Here is a 20,528-nt window from a genome sequence, read left to right on the forward strand (position 1 = left end):
AGGATTCATGGTTTGGGTTCTAAACCCGTAGATCTCTGGAATGTTATTTTTGGTCTGGATGAAGCATTGGCAACTTCAGTAATCAGCAGAAAAGGTCTGTTGAAGACATTTTTAGGGATGAGTAATCCTAAATGTAGCCAAAAGACAAAATTCATGTGGGGAAGGGGATTTGAATGACCTCACAGCAAATTCCATGTGTATCAGTTTTGACTGTGAGCCTCAGATAAATTGTGTCCACATTGAATTTCCTTTTCTATGCTCTGGAACTTCCAAAAGTAAGAAGAGTAGAGTCCCTTCTTTTGGTAGTGTTTCTTCGGTCGAAATGCAGGAATATAACTTTTCTTTAGTGCTGTGCAGATTTAAAAGTGTACACAAATGCAGATTTGTTCATTTCCACACGTGACAAGTTAATAGTTTGAACGTCCACAAACATGGGAAACTGTGGGCCAAGTTCCATCTTTTGCCTCTTCATGTTTTGAGGTAACCCATACTAACATTGAAATTGGAAATTTTGAGAAGGTTCGTGAACCCGTTCACTCAAAGTGGGATTAAAGGAAAGGAGGAAAAGATTGCGGTTACGGATCGTGGCCACGATAGTGGGTTTGCAATAGCTCATAGGAAACTTAGGTTCTAGTTCCCATCGAAGTAATGGATTATGAGAAGAATCTCATTACTCATGCCAGAGTGGAAGTATTAGCAGAACATTTGTACCTGGGCCTGAGTAGCACAAACCCAGGCAGATGTTTATGGCTAGCAGAGCATAAATTCCTAGGAGGTCTGGGGAGGAAGAAAAGCACCACTCTGCAAATGTTGGAAGGCCAGGACAGGTGGTGTTGAGGTACTGGAGGCATATCTAAGGAAATGGTGAAATGGCAAACTCTTAAATATACCCTGACATCACCCCACCCCGCCCAAGTTAGTCACTTAAATATGGTTTGGATAATGCGCTAGGTATTAAACTTTGAAGGAGCCATCTAGCCATGAGAACCTTAGAAAATGGGTAAACTTCAGCTGTGATTTCTTCGTTTCTAGTTTCTGTTTCTTACGCTGTTCTTCAGTATACTGACCCATTTAAACGTTTTGAGGTAATCTAATCATGCTATAAACCAAGTGGCAAAATAGCCCCCCCCCCCCCCCCCCCCCCCCGCATCAAGAGTATTCAGATTACTTTCCCCAACTCTGCCATTCACTTGACTTCTCCGTGGGGATTAAGACTGTAAGCCACATGAGGGACAGGGACTGTGTCCATCCCTATTCATTCAGTCGTATTTATTGATCGCTCACTGTGTGCAGAGCACTGTACCAAGCCCTATTAGCTTGTTTCTACCCCAGCACTTAGTACAGTGCCTGGCAGAGTAAGCTCTTAATAAATACCATTTAAAAAAAAAAACGGAGACGGAAACTAAAGGACGAACTTTAGGAAGGAGTTTCAGGTGGAGCTGGTTTTAATAATTCCAATTAATGTGATAGAGGTCATTTTTTGTTGTTCCTCAGAACCAGCCCAGAGTGGACATAACCTTGCGCAAGAACTGCCAAGTAAAAATAATTTTGGACTCAAAGGTAAGGATCCTCCCTTCTTCGTCATCTTCATTTTCTTTAATATGTCTGGGTGACCCACAAAAATCCCAGCAGCTATTTGGGGTGAGGAAGGGAAGAGATCACACGGAGGGTTGTCACTGAATTCAGAGAAACTGCATCAGACGTTGAGGCCTTTTTGGACGCTAACCAAGTTTGAAAATTCCAAGAAATAGTCGAATCTAACTTTGAAGTGCCACCTTGGCTGTTGTACGATATTTAGCCGAATGATTTTGCAGTTTCCAGTGATAAACATTTAATGTTTTTGAAGTTTCCTATACTCAAGGTGGAGATCCATTGTACTGTGTTCTCCCAAGCGCTTAGTTCAGAGCTCTGTACACAGTAAGCACTCAGTAGCAATTGATTTATTTACAGCCGGGCAGTAGTCTGGGGTTTTGTATAAATAGTGCTAAATCAGAGCTGCAAGAATCTTTTCTCACCAAGACATGAAGCAGCGTGGCTTAGTGGAAAGAGCACAGGCCTGGGCATCAGAGGACCTTGGGTTCTCTACCCGGCTCCATCACAGATCTGCTTTTAGGCCTTGGGCAAGCCACTTCACTTATCTGTACCTCAGTTTCCTCATCTGTAAAATGGGGACTCCCTCCTACTCAAACTGTGAGCCCCAAGTGAGACACGGACTCTGTCCAACCTGATTAATTCCTATCTACCCCATCAGCTTTTGCTGCTCTGTTGTGTATTGTACTCTCTCAAGCGCTTAGTACAGTGCTCTGCACACAGTAAAGGGCTCAATAAATTCAGTTGATGGTGAGCAATGATATATCCCAGCACTTAGTATGGTGCTTGGCACATAGTAAGTGCTAAACAAGTACCTCGATTCTTACCGTCATCATAAGAGTAATAATTAGTGGTGTTTTTGAAAAAGATTTCGGTTCCTAGTATATTATGCTTTCCACATCTGGATCTTGGCTGAAGGTTCTGGGAAAATTCTTGACCAGGGTACGCCCGAGTCACCTCAAGTGATTGTTAAATACTTGCTGTGGTGAAGTTCTCCACTGCAGCTAAATTAGAGGTTCGCCTTGAGCAGCCCTAAAGGAAAGGTGATGGGTCCGTCGGGAGAGTTGGGAAAGAGGTCTGTGGGTGCAGTCAGTTCTGCCAGAGCTCACGGTTTGCCGTGGCCAGAAGGCAACGGTAGAATTGGCCACACTTCTCCGGCCAGTACTAACCCATCTGGCTTCAGGATGGAAATGGCGTTGAAAGAAAGAATTGCACGGTTTTCAGCATGCTAAGTACGCACGCCCACCTATCCCCTCTTCACTCTGCGCGTTCTCGTGCAGTGAACTTTGAGCAGGGAACAAGTGTTGTGAATTCAAGCCTTCCGTTTCCCCCACTTAAAGTCGGATGTCTCCTCAGGGAAGATGAGGGCAGCTTAGGTGATTTCTCAGAGTCATTTGAACTCGCTGTATAAATCAAGTCCAGGTTGTGGCATGTACCTGTCTTGCTGATGCAGGCTCTCAGATCAGCCCTTTCCACCAAACCACTTTTGAACAGAGATGAGGTAACGATGCAGATGTCTCTGTAACTGGCTGGGAGAAGGTACAGCTGTTTTGGGCCTGCCGGGACAGGAATTGTTTGAGATCCTAGGTGTCAAAAAGTGACGCCTAGATTAATCAGAGTTCGGGGGACATAAAATAGATTTCAGAGGCCTTAGGAAAAGCCCGAGTTTAAATTTATCATAGAAGGGAAAGGTGAGATCACTGTCAGTCGTATTCGTTGAGCGTTTAGTGTGTGCAGAGCACACATTTGTAGAGAGAATTAGGGAGCAGTAGCATCCAATGGGACTTGGGCAGGATTCCAAATTTCTAAGTCCCTAACATTTGGGTGTTGTGCTTTTTGGTTTTGGTTTTTTTTATTCCTCTCTCTGTGCTGTTTCTCTCTCTGCAAATATGGGAGCATACCTCTTCTGGTGTGGCCTGTTTTTGAGCTTTTGAGGATAAGGGTCGTAGTTACTCATTCTGTCGTACTGTCCCAAGCACTTAGGACAGGGGCTCAGTGAATACTGTTGATGTGAAATACCGACTTGCATTTTACCGCTGAAAACAATTAAATGCCCCTCTGTGTTTCTCATTCAAAATGAGAATTTGAAGTTTCTGGGGAGCACAGCGACTTACCCCGATTCTTGAGCGGAATTTTTAGTGGCTTTTGTGGTCACGGTCCCCCTAAAGTAACCCGGATACTCTGCAGTCTGAAGAATAATAATAATAATGGTATTTGTTGAGTGTTTACTATGTGCCAGGCAGTGCAGTAAGCACTGGGGTGGATACAAGCAAATCAGGTTGGACACTGTCCCTGTCCCTCATTTGGTTCACAGTCTCAATCTCTTGTTTATAGAGAAGTAAAGTGACTTGCCCAAAGTCACACAGCAGATAAGTGGCAGAGCTGGGATTAGAACCCATGACCTTCTAATTCCCAGGCCCGAGCTCTAGCCACTACACCATGCTGCTTCTATAGGACCTAGCCATCCCTCAAGTAGCGTTTCAATGTCTTAACTTTTAACTCTGTCAAATCCCAACAGGGGCGTGGAAGAACGCGATAGAAGAATGGACAGCAGAAGACTGGAATGAAGACGTGAGTGGAACCAATATAGTTGGCCAGATTACATGATTTCTTCTGGGGTTGAGGTGTTCAGAAATCTGGTGTTGGGTATTTGAGTGCTAATGTGTGAGTCTGCCATGGCTTTCCTTCATGTTTCTCCTGTTCAAAACACTTTCCTTGTTTCACTAGAAGATGAGCCTCTTTAAGCAGGTTCTTCTGGTGAACGGGAGAAAAAGCTTGCCAGGTCTTCATTTGGAGCTTTAAGGGCCATGCTTGGGAGTTTTTAATAATCCTTTTGAAAAATTTCCGAGTCTGCCATTTCTTATCCCTAAGAAGAGTGGCAATCTACTCCTAGCTTCCTCGATTCCACTTGTCCTAGTGATCAGATGTTTATAGGATTCAGGCTGCTGCTTTCTACTATGCGTGTCTACAACCCTTGGAAATAAAGGGTCAACAGAATTGAGGTGGTGTAATCCGTTTAAAAAGCAGAGAACTGGAAGAGCAGATTCAGACTCAGTGCCCTTGAATGAATCACTTAGCCTCAAGTTTTCCTCAAGGTGGGGCTTAGATTTTCCCGGTAGAAGCTCAATAACTAGATTATTTAAGTTAGGGTGGGCAGGTGAAAGTTTCCATTCCTGTGAAGTCATTAGGAGGGCTGTGCTGCCCGTCTCTTGCTTTTCCATCCTTAGTCAGTTCACTGTGTTGTCTCTAGAAGTCCCCAAGTTGCCTCTTGCTCCGGAGGTCCCTGCCACACACACACTTTGATGAATTACACACAATGGGTAGGCAGGCAAGGCTTTCACAGTTCACGGCACGGGAACAGGACTGAAGATCTTTCGGACTTCTGTCTTCCTTGGGAAAATGGCATCTCCGTGCCAGGGTGGAATTCTGGACACTACTGAAAACGGTGCTATTCATTCTCAGTTCTAGAAATGTCAAAATATCTGGAGCGGTTCCTGCTCCCTAATGTGCATGTTTGTGTCTGTGCACAACACACACACACACACACTCTCTCTCTCTCTGCCCCTCTCTCCCCTTCTCCCCCCAGCCCCCAACACACACTCTGCTCAGAGGCAGACACATTCTTTCTACGAAACCCTGCTGACATCTGTAACAAAACACGGTTCAGCTGCCTCCTGTGTCATGTGATGTGGCAAATGGCATAATCCCAGTACACTTTCTGAACAGCTACTCATTTGCTGTTCTGCCACAGTCCAGACTGGTAGTCACCTGTGTTTGGGAATACCGTTGCTTTTAAGTTTCTCCAACTAGGTAAATCCACTATGCTTCTCATGGAAGCTCAAGGCTTTTTTTACTTAGTTTTTTATCTGTGGTATTGGTTAAATGCTTACTATTTGCCAGACACTAAGCACTAAATACAGTCCATGTCCCACAGTCCCCTTAATCCCCATTTTTCAGATGAGGCAACTGAGGCAAAGAGAAGCTAAGTGACTTGTCCAGGGTTACACAGCAGATAACTTTCTGGATGGCCATGCATTGATTCATTCAGTCGTATTTATTGAGTGCTTACTGTGTGCAGAGCACTGCACTAAGCGCTTGGGAAGTACAAGTTGGCAACCTATAGAGCCAGTCTATAGACTCAGATATAGAGGGACTGTAGGGACTGTCTGTATAATTCTTGACATCAACTTAAACGTCTTTCATTTAAACTTACCCCTCATCCTTCCCCACAGCTTTCGGAAACGAAGGTCTTCACGGCTTCCTCTGTTCCGGCGGAGAATCACGTCACCCCTGGCCAGAGGTAAACTAATCTGCTTTTGATCCAGTGCTTATTGGCCTAAAATGATTTTGTAGTGGAAAGCATTGTCAGGGATTTCCTACTCTTAGCAAGAAGGCCATATTTAGTAGACGCAGTTGAGACATTGCAAGTTTTTCACCCCAACTTTTTGTTGTCCCAAACTAACTGTCCATCTGTACCTCACTCAACTCTCCCGCCTCCATCTCCTTGTAAAGACTGTTCACTTGGCTTGGCACTCCCTCCCTCCCAAAATCTGACCGACCTCAGCTTTCTCACCATTGTCAAAGTCCTTCTGAGATTCCCCCCACATATTTGTTCAGTCATTTTTATCGAGCGTTTAATGAGTGCAGAGCACTGTACTAAGTGCTTGGGTTACTAGAATGTAACAATGCACACTCCCATTCCACTTCACAGGCTTTGTTCCTCTCAAGTCAGCTTGGTCTTTGTGCTTCTTTATTCTTGTCTCTCTCTTCCCACCTCTTGTCCACTCCATCCCTTTTATGTGGAATCTCTCCCCCTTCACATCCATCAATCCAGCGCTCTCCTCATCTTCAAGGCCCTTCTGAAATCAAACCCTTTTCGGCAGGTCCTACCTGATTAATTTCTCATCTACGCATCTTCCCCCCACCAACTTCTACTTCAGCAGTCCTAGGTCACATAAGCAAAACTTGAGTCCACTCCCTCTCCCTTCCCCAACTTCAGCTAGGTGTGTATCTTTATATTCTTACCGTGCCTTCCTACCTGTAATTTTTTTTTAATGTTGGTCTCCGCCACTAGATTGTCAGCTCCTTGAGAACAGGGATTACGACTACTAACTAGTCTACCCTCCCAAGGGCTCAATACAGTGCTCTGCACAGAAGCATCAGCTTGGCCTTGTTGAAAAAGCATGGTCCTGGAAGTCAGAGGACATAAATTGTAATCCCGGCTACTTCACTTTGCTGTGTGACCCTGGGCAAGTCGCTTCACTTCCTCTGGGCCTCAGTTTCCCATTTTACAGATGAGGTATTAAGAATGTGAGCTCCACGTGGAACATGGAGTGTGTCCAACCTGACTAGCTTGTATCTACCCCAGCACAAAGTACACTATCTGACACGTAGTGGGCACTTAATAAAAGCCATTTTTTTAAAAAAAGCCCTCAAGTTCTATGGATTGATTGCTCTCTAAAAGCCTCTACAGAAATGAGGGCATAGGTTGGAAGCCAGCAAGCTGGAGGATTCAGATAGCGATGCACGTGAACAAAGTAAGAGAGAAATCATTTTAAGAAGCCTCTTTTGAGAGTGCTCTGTTCGACCCCCTAATGCCATTGATGGTTGTAGAGCCCCGCTGTAAAAGCAAAAAATAAAAAACAACAAAGTACTACTGAATATCAGATCATCGTTAACAGTACTTTTTGGCTTCTGAGAATTGCACTTAGGTTGAAAAGGTTGTGGAATATTCCTCAGGGTTTCTGCATGTTCTTTGACTCTGTTTCTTATTGCACTGAAGCCTCTGTTCTCATGCAAAGGTCATTAGTAAGTGAAAAATGATAACAATTGCATTTAAAAAAAAATGTCCCTGACACGTCAGTAAATATCAGGACAAGTTATTCAGTAATTGTTTTTATGGCCCCAATTTGTGTCTAGAAGACAGTGATGTGGTATTTTCCAAGCACATATCTGATTGGCATGTGTGGAAATCATTCTTTCTGAATTTTCTGGACTAAGGACCTACAGTATTATGTGCATAATTTCCCACTCTTTTGTATAGTCATCAATTGTATTTATTGAACGCTTATATTGTGCAGAGATCCTTACTTCACATTTGGGAGAGTTGGTAGGTTCCCTGCCTACAAGGAGCTTGCAGTTTTTCTTATATTAAAAATGGGTGGGGTAGTTATTGGCGGTTACATAGCATTGAAGTCTTAAAAATAGGAGAGGTGAAGGAAAGGAGGAGGAAAGGAAAAGCCCTTGAAATTGTGGTTTTTCTGTTGCACTCTCAGAAAGGGCTACATGTAATTAGGTATTCAGTGAATTAACCCCCATATCAATGAAGAAATACTCCACACACAACCTCTTTCCCAGCCCTCGCTCGAGACTGCCTCTGGTGAACTGTCGGTTCTCACCCTTCTCCTCCACCCCCAGGGTTTGCTGCTACGACCCCCTCATAATTATGAGGCACAAAAAGCAAACCTTTATTTTCTTCCTGGAAAACAGGGCGGGGACAATCATACACCTAAATATGGTCTACCAATATATCGCCGCACTTGGTGTGAGAGGCGTGGTTGAGCTGCCCGTACTTCGGGCGTACTGCTCAGTGTAAAACTGGGAAATTTAGCATCCAGCCCAGCAAATGAAACCCGCCCTTGAAGCAGACTCCAGGGAAGGAAGAATTTCATAACTAATGAGCAAACCCACAGGGCTAGTACGTACCCTGGGTTATGTCAGCAGGGTCAAACGGACGGGGTGGACACTGCTTCCCTGTCTCCTAAAAGCCCTTCATCCTTCTTGGGTAGAGTTGGGACCCCAAGAAGTCAAGCTCCTGCCCCAGAGGCGGGGAAAGCGGTGAGTGGGGTGGTTCGCCGGCACCTCGCCACAGCCTTGGAGAATCCTGAGGGAAGGATTCAGGTTGTGCTGAAACGGAGATCTGTATTTTTGGGGGGTTTTTTGGTTATTTTTAATGGTATTTGTTAAGCGCTTACTATGTGCTGGGCAGTGTACTATGCACTGGGGTAGTTAAAAGATTATTGGGTAGGACACAGTCCCTGTCCCACATAGAAATCACAGTCTAACCCCCCCAATTTGCTGTTGAGGCAACTGAGGCACAGAGAAGTGAAACGCTTGTCCGTGGTCACACAGTACAGAAGGGGCGGAGCCGGGATTAGAACCCAGTTCCCCTGACTTTTTGGCTCTTTCTACTGGGCTATGCTGCTTCTCAATCGATTCCTTGAGGATTCCTGAGGGGAATGGACCAGGGCAACACGAGCACCAAAGCCTTCGTGGAAAGTAGAGTGGATCCTGGGGAGAGGCACGTGTTGGAGGAGAGGGAATGGCTTTTGTGGATTGGAGTCATTCTGTATTTGTTAGGTAATTGACTCCTCCATCCCCACCTTCCCTCCCGCCCCCCCAAGATGCCCCTGCTCCTGGCCGTTTCCATGCTGCCCACCGGGCCGGGGAGCCAAGTGGAGAGGGGTTCCCTTGGTGTTGGGGTGCTCTTCTGAGAAGCAGAGAGAGGTTCGAGGTTGTGGACAGAGGCTGGACCGTCATCAGTCCGCCATTCTCCGCAGATACTGCAAGGGAGAGGCCGGATGGGTTTCTGAGACTTCTTATCTAGCTGCCTGGAGAAGGCTGATGAGCTGAACATTTTTTTTTTTTCATCTTTTGGGTGCTAGGCACAGTACCGTACCCCAGTGCTTGGCACATAGTGTGCGCTTAACAAGTACCATAATTATTAGTATTATTACTCTGCACTAGGGTTGATATAAGATAAATCAGGTGGACACAGTCCATGTCCCACATGGAGCTCACAGTCTTAGCCCCCATTTTAAAGATGAGGTAAGTGAGGCACAGAGACGTTAAGTGGTTTGCCCCAGGTCACATAACAGTCAGGTGACAGAGCCAGGATTAGAACCCAGGTCCTCTGACTCGCAGGCCTGAGTTCTCTCCACTAGACCACTCTCCTCCTTCCCTTCAGCTGTGGCCGTCTCTTTCACCCCACCAGCAGCAGTGCTCCTATCCGCCTAGAATATCCCCTATGACAGTAAATGCACTAAATGGTATCAACTGCACTTTCCAGCATGAAAAGCAGTATGGCCTAGGGGACGGAGTGAGAGCCCAGGATTCAGGGGACTTGGGTTCTCACCCTCCCTCTGCCAGCTGCTTGCTGCGTGGCCTTGGGCAAGTCCCTTAACTTCTCTGTGCCTCAGGTTCCTCACCTACAAAATGGGGGTTAAATCCTTTTCAGTTAATGGTATTGATTGAGCGCTTCCTTTGGGCAGAGCACTGTAGTAAGCGCTTGGGAGAGTAGAGTCGGGAAGATCAGCAGAATTGGTACTCCCCTCGTACTTAGACTGTGAGCTCCCAGTGGGACAATGCCTGTGTCCAACCTGATGAACTTGTATCTACGACAGCACCTAGAATAGTCCTAATAAGCGCTTAACATACCATAATAATAATGGCGTGCCACCATTTCAGAGAAATGTTGATCGTGGAAAGGTATCTCAGATTTTCAAGAGAGTGATCTCCCCTTGCTAACCTTCTGCTGCCTTTCCGCATCCCCTCCCGGCTCCATCTGTTTTATTAACCTCTAGGCCCCTGCTCAAACTCATCTAGCTCTCAACGTTTCTCGTGGCCGCGGCCTCCCCCTTCTTCCAAAGGGCTGGAGGCTGCTTCTCGACCGTAAAAGTCCTCCAGTTCACCCCTTGAACTGCCACTCTCCCATTTCCTCCTGATTGATTCCTTCTCCACTTGAGGAATGTGTCGGTTATAGCGTACTCTCCCAAGTGCTTAGTACAGTGCTCTGCCCACAGTAAGTGCTCAGTATATGCGACTCACTGACTGACTCACTCCCCCCCGGCGCTTAGCATTGACCTGGTGGCCCTGCTCCAGAAGCCCGCTACTTCCAGCCAAGAGACGGAGGTCAACTCCTTTGACCCTGCTCAACAGCAGAGCTTTGGACAGGCGCTGGTCTTCACCAACTCTCAACACAACACTCAGATGGCCACGGGAACCGGCGGCTCCAACACCGTTAACTCCTACGCTCCTCAAAGTCTGGTAACCGAGTTTTAAGAACTCTGCGGTGGCGGGCTTTACATCTGGAGTTTCCTTGTTTGGAATAAGCAATCATCCCAAGAGGGTCCCAGCAGCAGTAGTACGAAAAGGGACACTGCCAACTGCTGAGGTTGGAAGAAGTGCCTTGTGTCGCCTAGGAGACACTGACTTAAAAAGAAAAAGAGCTTCCTCCCTGTGTAGCCCTTTCATTCTGACCCCAGAAAACCCGTTTCGAGTCCAGGAGACGATGATGTGTGATTTCCAAGCACATATCTGATTTCTCCATGTGGAAATCCAACCTCGACTGAGTTTTCTGGCCTAATAGTCACGGGTGTTGGCAAACGGAGTTACAAAAACCTGCCCACCGATGTGGTGAATGTTGTTGAATTGATTTTTTCCCTTTGGAATCTGGTCTTGCCGTTTAATAAGAATGCAGCTATGATGCTCTTACTGTCTGCATGTCTCCAGGTTGTGTGTCATCTCTGCAAAGCCAAAGTAGGTGTTTTCTTTAAGCTGGACAGTTTTGGGGGGATTGTACTCCTATTTTCTTTGAGGCCAGAGCCCAGCGGGTGAGGTCTCTGAGGTCTGGGAGGGAAGAGGTTTAGGGGAACCATTAACCGGGTACTGGTGAAACCTCCATGGAACAAGAGCTAATAAAATCCCAAATGAGTGTCCCAACACAGCAGATACCGTGACTGTGCAGTAAAAGAGTGCTTCGGTTTCCTCTGCCCGGCCTAAATTGGTCACTCTCGGCCTTTCAGGTTACCTAGAGGTAATGCACCAAAGCAGTGTAGCCTCGTGGGAAGGGCGAGGATTTGGGATTCAGAGAACAGTGAGGCTCAACGTAGCTCCCACTGACACGTGGCCATAGGAAGGAAAGGGGAGGATTGTTTGGGTGACGCCCCTTCTTAGAAGGGGCTGATGTGGTCAGCGGTACAGAAACAGTAGTATAGTCAGTGTTTTATCTTCTTGTCCCGGGTCATTTTTTCAGTTCCCCCAATGGGTGCCTTAAAGTAGGATTCAGAGAATTGAGCCGCCCGGTTTGGAAAGCAGAGACTTGCACATTTTGTCCTTTTTTCATCACCACTGAAACAAACAGGCTGAGGCCAGAGTTGAGTTTTGCGTTTTTAGTCATCCTGAGCCAAACCAGAAGGACTATGCAGGCACCAAGACCTGAGTTGTATTGGTGTTATATTCGCCAAGACCAAGAGTCAGAGTTGTTCCGACTAGACCATTCTGTCGTGTTCTCAGTTACCTTTGTCTATAAGAGGTGAGGTCACCTGGGCAGATGATTATAAAAAGAAAAGGCAGCTTATTTTTAAAAGTCGATATTTGAGATTTGAAGTCTTCGGATAGAATTCCGAGGCATCCATAGCATTTGTATTTGACCCACATGTGGCTGTGCATGCTGCTGTTTTGGAGTATTAGCTGTCAGATTATTTATGAGTACCGAGACCTAGAACAGGGATTAGAACCCAGGTCTTCTGACTCCCGGCCTCGAGTCATCTCCCTTAGGCCAAGCTGCTCTGGAGCATTAGCTCCATGTAATTCATCTCTGGACTGTAAGCTCGTTGTGAGCAGGGAACACGTCTGCAAGCTCTGATGTATTAAACTCTCCCAAAGCACTTAGTACAGTGCTCTGCATACAGTAGGCACCCAGTAAACACCAGTGATGATGATGTTGTTATCAGAAAGGCCTAGAGCCAACAATTCAGGATGGACAGAGGAAACTGAGGCGATCTCTTACTCCACAACTGAGGGATTTGCTTTGAGCATAGTGACACTCATTCTAATAAATCATCTTGGGATTATATTAGTGCTTGTTTTGAGGAAGTTTCACCGAACCTGGTTAGTGATTCCCCTAAATTTTCTCTCACCCAGCCTTCAAGATTCGAGAGAGGGAGAAACCCTTTGGGATTTTGTTTGGGGTTTGGGGAGAGAAGGAGTGTTGTGAATAGATAATGAAATGGAAACGGGCTGTTGAGTGAGTTGGTGTTAAAAAAAAAATGATCAAGTCCACAATAAAGGATTGAACTCTGTATCAGCATGAGAGAGCTGAGAAGGTTGACTTCAGGTTTATGGGTTCTTACTGACAGAATTGCATTTCTCAGTAGCATTTTCTGAAGTTTTCCTTCAGTACAGTAAGCAAGTGCATACACTAAGCAAGCACATGTAAGTACTGTCTAGTGCTGTGGGCCAAATGTAGAAAAGATTAATGTCTGAGAGTGCACGCTCTCTTTCTCTCTGGTTTTTCCCTCCTCTCTGCAGTCTTCAGTTCTTGGATCTGGGTTTGGAGAACTTGGCTCTTCGAAAATGGCCAACTCGACTGGTTCCCAGATCTTGGACCAGTTGAAATCCCCTAGTTTGGGCCAGTTCACTCCCCAGAGCTCCCAGCAGAGCAGCAGCCCTCCCACCACCACATCCTCCTGGGATCTGAAGCCCCCCGTTCCCCAGTCCTCGGTTCTCAGTCAGTTTGGTAAGTTGTGTGAGTCTGGGTCAGTCTTTTCTCCGTAAACGGCAACCAAACGGATGATTCAGCTCTGTGTCTGTTTGCTGCAAAATGCCGACGTACCTCTCAAGCTGTTTAAAAGCAGTGGTCACCTTAACCTCACAGCTCTGCGGGGGAGTGTGATAGGGTTGCTTACTGTAACTTGCAGTTATAATTATGGTATTTGTTAAGCGCTTTCAATGTCCCAAGCACTGTGCTAATTGCTGGGGATAATTATGGTATCTGTTAAGTGCTTTCAATATGTCACACACTGTACTAAGCGCAGAGATAGATCGGATTGGACACAGCCCCTGTCCCACATGGGGCTCACGGTCTTAATCCCTATTTTACTGATGAAGGTCCTGAGGCACGGAAGAGTTATGTGACTTGCCCAAGGTCACACCGCAGAGAAGTGGATTTGTCTTGCCGTACCGTAAAACCATAAACTGGCCAAACCGGGAATTTCTGCCCGCTGTTCTGGCAACCGCAGTTTATGAAAGATGCAGATTGCTTGGAAGGATACAGATATGGACAATCTGGGAATCACAGTCAACTCTATACCAGTAGTAGTAATAAGAATGGTACACATTAACTATGTTCCAAGCACTGTTCTAAGCACTAGGTCAATAAAGGTTAATCAGGTTGGACACAGCCCTTGTGTCTCATGAGGCTGACACTCTTAATCCCCCATGTTACAGATGCGGAAACTGAGGCCCAGAGAAGTTGTGACTTATCCAAGGTCACACATCAGACATGGCAGAGCCAGGATTGTAACCCAGGTTCTTCTGGATCCCAGGCCCGTGCTCTATCCACTAAGCCACACTGCTTCTCTATGATTCCCAAGCGCCTAGTACAGTGCTGTGCCCACAATACACAATCGAATACCTCCGATTGACTGATTGGGCAGAATAGCTTCCTTACAAAAACAGGCTAGAACGATTAGCTCTCTTTAGTTTCTGGAATGACAGAGGGCCAAAAAGAGGCACGATGGAGGTTTCCAGACTCACAAAGGCCAAACCCAAGTCGCCGTTCACAGTACCGGGACTGGAGGGCCACCCAGTGAAGCTAGAAGACGATGGGTTCCCTTCAAGGCCCTACTGAGAGCTCACCTCCTCCAGGAGGCCTTCCCAGACTGAGCCCTTTCCTTCCTCTCCCACTCATCCCCCTCTCCATCCCATCTTACCTCCTTCCCTTCCCCACAGCACCTGTATATATGTTTGTACATATTTATTACTCTATTTATTTTACTTGTACATATCTATTCTATTTATTTTATTTTGTTAGCATGTTTGGTTTTGTTCTCTGTCTCCCCCTTTTAGACTGTGAGCCCACTGTTGGGTAGGGACTGTCTATGTTGCCAATTTGTACTTCCCAAGCGCTTAGTACAGTGCTCTGCACATAGTAAGCGCTCAATAAATACGATTGATGATGATGATGATGGGTTCAAGACAAACACAAAGGCACTCAACACAACAGGTTGTAAGGATGTGAAATTTGTTTCCACAAAGCTTCTTGGGCAGAAAAAGTGTTGAGTAGACTTAGGGACAATGGATCCCCAATAGGCAGTCAGAGATGAGTTGGAGTTGTTGGGCGGTACTTTCCTCCCACTCTACAGTCAGTCGTCCTCTGTGGGAAGGCGGGGTATATACTGCAACCAGAATCCTAGGCTGGGTGGAATATCCTTTCGACCCAGTGAGGTGTTCATCACGTCACCGCTGGCAGCCCTGGCCAATTTTATGGCCATTAAGAGGAAGCAGGCTGTATCGTGCAATCGGTGAAACACTGTATTACTCACCATCTTAATACAGTGCCGTTTCTGCCTTTCCCCTCCCCCTCCAAAAAAAAAATACAAAATACCGCACAGCTACCAAACGAAGGGGATACTGTATTTTCAAGCAACTCCCTAAAATCCAGTGATCCAGAATGGAAAAGAAATACGATGCCTACAGTCAGTCTGTCTGGTTTAAGTATTCCTAACCGAAGTTTAAAAGCAAAAAAAGACTCGATGCTATCCACATCCAGAAAGTGTCATAATCAACCAGATAAAGTGTCAGGGACGGTCAGCAAAGCGGAGCCTGGGGAACCACAGGCCCAAATAAGATATACGGGGAGCCGGGTCTGGAGCAAAGGCAGAGGATTCAGGGCTAGAGACCGACTAGGGCAAAGGGACTGATAAAGAGCCCAGAGAAGCAGAGCAGGACCAGACCGTTTGGTGAGGCGGGAAGGAGCTTTCCTCATCCCTCGCTAACGGAGGCTAGCGCTTAGAACAGTGCTTTGCACATAGGAAGCGCTTAACAAATGCCATCATTATTAGTACTTCCGTGCTCTTGGCCTGTACATACTAGTCAACCCGGTCTGCGTGTCGCATCAGCAGTTCCTCTTGCAGTGTGGAACTTCATGAGAACCCCAGGCCTGGGAGTCAGAGGACCTGGGTTCTAATCCCGGCTCGGCCACACGTGCCCTGCCGTGCAACCATGGGCTGGTCACTTCTCTGTGCCTCAGCTACTTCATCTGTAAAATAGGACTTAAGTCCAACTCCCTCTTGGTTAGACTGTGAGCCCCGTGTGGGCAGGGACTGTGTCCAACCTTATTAACTTGTATGTACCCCAGCGCCGAGTACAGTGCTTGGCACATAGTAAGCGCTTAACAGATACCGCTGTATGTTATGAAGATGGTGGGGATTGAGGCTGGGCCTTCCTCTCTGCTCCTTTGCTTCTTCCTAATTGTTCTTCCTCCCAGCCCCATCCCACCGTATGCCACGTGGTGGACGAGAACCTTTGCCATCACCCCTTGGCCTTAGGGAAATGAAGCCCCTGATTTTAGGGGTACGCTCCATTTTCCAATGTTTGTTCAGTTTTTCTTGGTTTCTTTCCTTCCAGTCTTTTTCTGCGAAGGGACTTGGCGATGGCTTCCCAAACTTAAAAAAGCCTTACATCTTCTATCCTGCGAATATCCCCAACCCTTGCATTCAAACCCTCACTTTAGGGCCCCTTGGAGTGATAATAATAATGATGGCATTTATTAAGTGCTTACTGTGTGCAAAGCACTGTTCTAAGCGCTGGGTGATGCATCTCACCTCCCCCTCTAGACTGTAAACTCGTTGCGGGCGGGGAATGTGTCTGCCAACTCTGTTGTACTGTACTCTCCTAAGTGCTTAGCACAGTTCTCTGTGCGTAGTAATAAACACCATCGACGACGATGACTCCCATCTAACAGTTACCTCCTTTCAAACATTCCAGTGATATCTTTAAAAAAACAACTAGAAAATAAAGAACAAAAAGCAAAAACTAGCTGTTAAGAGATGAATCCGGTCATGGGGGAATAGATGAATGGCTTACGTGATGTCACCCTCCCATGGAACATGTACTCTTGTAGCGAGCCCCAACCGAGGGAGGGCTAAAGCAGAGGGCCTAGAAAATCCAGAACCTGGATGACCTGATTTTTTTTTCCTTTCCTCCCTTCCCCTGTGGCCCAGACTTCAAATCTCAGCCTGAGCCATCCCCAGTCCTGAGCCAGTTGACCCAACGGCAGCAACACCAGACCCAGGCGGTCCCCGCCCCCCCTCCGGGGTTGGAGACCTTCTCCTCCCAGGTCAAACTCCGAGAGCCGTCGCCTGTAGACAACGCCACAGCCGTGAACAAAATGCTGCAGCTCCCCAGCATGTCTGTGGAAAGCCAAGTGGTCTCTGCCCAACAAACACAACCAAAACAGATCAAACCACCAAAACGGAGGATACCTCCAACTTCAAAGGTGGGTAGCACATTTAGGGCAAAGCTTCTCCTGGCCAGTCTTTGAGGTCTGGGTGGTGGGGTAGAGTGGGTGGATATTTGGGTCAAATGGAAATTGTATCTCTTCATTAGTCCAAGCCCATATCCGCCTCCTCTCTGTGGGAATGAAACCATTCCTGAGCGACAGGGGTAACGAGAAAGACGGAAAGAGGCGGCGAGTAGTTGTGGGTGAAACCTGGAGTCTCTCACATGGGCCGAATGGCCAAATCCTTCCAAATCCAATAAGAATAATAAGTATTATTATTATTATTATGGTGCTTGTTAAGCACTTATTATGTGCCAAGCACTAAGCCCCGGGGTAGATACAGATCGATCAGATTGGACACAGCCCCTCTCCCACATGGGGCTCACTCTTAATCCCGATTTTACAGTTGAGGTAACAAGGCCCAGCAAACCGAAGTGGCTTGCTTAAAGTCGCGCAGCAGACGTGACGGAGCCGGTATTAGAACTTAGGTCCTTCCGGCTCCCGGGCCTGCGTGCTATCCACGAAGCTGTACTGCTTCTCTAACAGAATTCCGGTAGCGAAAACCTCTCATCCTTCCCTGGAGCCCAACTCTTGGAAAGTAGCAGTTGTTTCAGTTACATCATCATCATCATCATCATCAATCGTATTTATTGAGCGCTTACTATGTGCAGAGCACTGTACTAAGTGCTTGGGAAGTACAAATTGGCAACATATAGAGACAGTCCCTACCCAACAGTGGGCTCACAGTCTAAAAGGGGGAGACAGAGAACAAAACCAAACATACTAACAAAATAAAATAAATAAGATAGATATGTACAAGTAAAATAAATAAGTAAATAAATAGAGTAATAAATATGTACAAGCATATATACATATATACAGGTGCTGTGGGGAAGGGAAGGAGGTAAGATGGGGGGGATGGAGAGGGGGACGAGGGGGAGAGGAAGGAAGGGGCTCAGTCTGGGAAGGCCTCAGTTACATGGCGGGAAGGTACGTGTGATAGGCATGCCCTAGTCGTTGGCGTTTTCTCTGAAGTGATGTGACCTTGCTTTCAGATCCCTTCATCCGCAGTTGAAATGCCCGGCTCAGCCGACGTCACGGGCTTAAATGTTCAGTTTGGAGCACTGGAATTTGGAACAGAGCCCTCTCTCCCTGAATTTGGATCAGCTCCAAGCAGTGAAAGTAGTAATCAGGCCTCTATCAGCTTGTATTCGAAACCTGTAAGGTATACCATTTCTCTCTACTATTAATTTTGGGTCGTCCAAGAACCAGGGCGCTATCCATAAGGAGATTGGGTTGAGGGAAGCATGTCACCGGAGGAGCTGAGGTGTCTTGGGGAGTGGGTTTTGGGGCAGAGATGCAGTGGCCACTGGAAGGTATGGCTCTGGCAACTGACACGGCCATGTTTTTGTTGCCTGGAGAAAACTCCTGGGATTGGGTTGGAAAGAGGGAGAATAAAACATAGTTTAGCGTGAGTCTGAGGTGTCTCCTCTCCCATTATTTATCACTTATGTTACCTAAGCAGTTAACAGATACCCAAATAAACGACCAGATCTTGAGAAGTTTTATGAGCTCTAGAAGTTAGAGGATAAAGACCCCAAGGTAGTGAAGCCTCAGTGGAAGCAGGTAGATATCCAGCGTGGTCACTGTTCAATCCCTTCATTAAGACGTGGACAAGAGAAATTCTTTCATTCAGTCATATTTACTGAGAGTTCACTGTGTGCAGAGCACTGTACTGAGCCCTTGGGAGAAGACAATACAGTCTCATCTAAATGGTGAAAATTGCCAAAAAGTCTCTCAGCGGGCGTGTGAAGGTCTTCTGAGCGAGGAGTAATTCTCCCAGCCTCGTCCGGTTGGCCGCTCCTTTCCCCAGATGGCAGATGAAGATTTGGAGAGACCTTTTAATCAATCCATGGTATTTGAGTGTTTACTGTGTGCAGAGCACTGTGCTAAGCCCTTGGGAGAGTCCCATGGAACAGATTTAACTGATGATTAACTGATGTTTGGCTAAAGTGGAAATGCAGGTGCGCTTCTGTCCCTGGGTGGGTCGCCATAATGCCTTGGGTGATTTACTCTAAACTTGACAAGGTGCCAGAATGATTCTTTCCTTTGGGCTCTGTCAAAGAAGGCTATTAGTGTGACATATAGCTAATACTGCATGCCGCCGCTCCCCCAGCCCCTTTCTTATGAGACACAGTTGGTTAAATTGTGGGCTGCACATTTTGCCCTCATCACAACCCCACACTTGGCTCCAGTGACTGGGCCTGGCCCCCAGGGGAGAAGGGAAGCCACTCAAATCTCTCTGGGGACCAACGGAGGAGTTCATGCAATCTGAGAAAAGCCAGGCGACGGCTTCCGAGGGGTATAGCGGTGCCATTCCCCCGATGTTAGCTTAGTTGTAGAATGTTAGATGGTAGCCTGTTGAGGTGAGGGTAAATTTCATGAAGGTCTCTCAAATGACACGTATTTACTGAGATGATAAATAACTTTTACTTTTTTCAGTGATCCTTTGAATACCTCTTTGCCAATATCCAATACAGTACAGGAGTCCACTTACACAACCTCCGTCATCACCTCTTCCAGTTTGGCCAGCTCCTGCCAGAGCACTAGCCCCGTAACCACATCTTCCTACGACCAGACTTCTGTGCATAGCAGGATAGCATACCAAAGCTCCATGGCTCCATCCGAGGCCTCCCCGGCCGCCGTCACGGTGCGTATCTCTCCCGGCCCCCGGCCGCGGGACCATCCGGGGGATCCCGGGGTGGGTCTGGGAGCCGGCGAAGCCTGTGCCCGGTGCACTGGTCCGTGCTTCGATCTCGTCCCCATCTCTTGTCTGTCCTGAGCCAGGCTCTGGGCCGGCTTCCCCTCCCGGTTCTGGATCATTTGCGGGAGATTTGTGTGGTCATTCGCCTCCTTCCTCGCCTCCCCGGCAGTTCAGTACGTTGAGCAGGAGCTTTGGCTGTCGTGCTGTCCTCCATCCCTCCTTGCCCTCTGCCGTCGGCCGTGGCCACTTCTCTTGGGCCTGGGCCCGCTCACGGTGGGAGAGTGCGTTCAGGAGGATGGAATGGCCCCTGGAGCCGACGGCCCTTGGTGGGGCTGTTGGGCTCAGAACGGATTCTCAACAGGAGCCAGGCTGGCCACCCTTTCCCGTTGGCTTCCTATCCTGGAGGGTGCCCAAATCGGGGTCACGTGAGCCATCCTGAATTGAAGCAGGGAAGCAGCACGGCCTAGTGGGTCTCTACAGGCCATGGGAGTTAGAAGGGTCCTGGGTTCTAATCCCGGATCAGCCACTTGTCTGCTGTGTGACCTTGGGCAAGTCACCAAGTCACTTAAGTCTTCTGGCCCTCATCTGTAAAATGGGGATTAAGACTGTGAGCCCTATGCGAGACAGGGACTGTGTCCAACCTATTTATATCCACCCCAGGGCTTAGAACCATGCACATAATAAGCGCTTAACGAATATCGTAATTATCAGTTACAGTCAAGCGACTTGTCTATTCTCTGGTGACCTGCAGAGTCCGTAATGCCCAGACAGCCGCAGGGCCCGTGGGTCTATTGACTTCACGTGCCTGTGATCTTTAACACTTGAAATGGCTTGTCTTCTGGGATGGTGTAAACCAGCCTTCTCAATTTGTATCATCCCTATCTCTCTCTG

At 47.2% G+C, this 20,528-nt stretch overlaps 1 protein-coding gene and 2 non-coding genes across 10 annotated transcripts in view; all 3 read left to right on the forward strand.

Annotated features, from left to right (window-relative positions):
- Positions 1–20,528, forward strand: part of UBAP2 (ubiquitin associated protein 2) — a 120,225-nt gene that overhangs the window by 73,126 nt on the left and 26,571 nt on the right. For 7 of the 8 annotated variants that reach the window (XM_038743518.1, XM_038743524.1, XM_038743517.1 and 4 more), the window contains exons 9-16: positions 1,495–1,560; positions 4,109–4,161; positions 5,823–5,890; positions 10,446–10,635; positions 12,901–13,108; positions 16,596–16,870; positions 17,929–18,098; positions 19,376–19,583. In XM_038743518.1, coding sequence (XP_038599446.1) covers positions 1,495–1,560; positions 4,109–4,161; positions 5,823–5,890; positions 10,446–10,635; positions 12,901–13,108; positions 16,596–16,870; positions 17,929–18,098; positions 19,376–19,583 — 1,238 coding nt within the window. The remainder of the gene's footprint in view (positions 1–1,494; positions 1,561–4,108; positions 4,162–5,822; positions 5,891–10,445; positions 10,636–12,900; positions 13,109–16,595; positions 16,871–17,928; positions 18,099–19,375; positions 19,584–20,528) is intronic. The other variant, XM_038743523.1, reaches the window with a different exon arrangement.
- LOC119925940 lies at positions 7,504–7,586 on the forward strand. The gene has a single exon (XR_005449862.1). It is a non-coding gene; the product is annotated as a small nucleolar RNA SNORD121A (small nucleolar RNA).
- Positions 10,868–10,951, forward strand: LOC119925941. Its single transcript, XR_005449863.1, has one exon. It is a non-coding gene; the product is annotated as a small nucleolar RNA SNORD121A (small nucleolar RNA).

Source organism: Tachyglossus aculeatus, chromosome 3, assembly GCF_015852505.1.
Source record: "Tachyglossus aculeatus isolate mTacAcu1 chromosome 3, mTacAcu1.pri, whole genome shotgun sequence".
Lineage (NCBI taxonomy): Eukaryota > Metazoa > Chordata > Mammalia > Monotremata > Tachyglossidae > Tachyglossus > Tachyglossus aculeatus.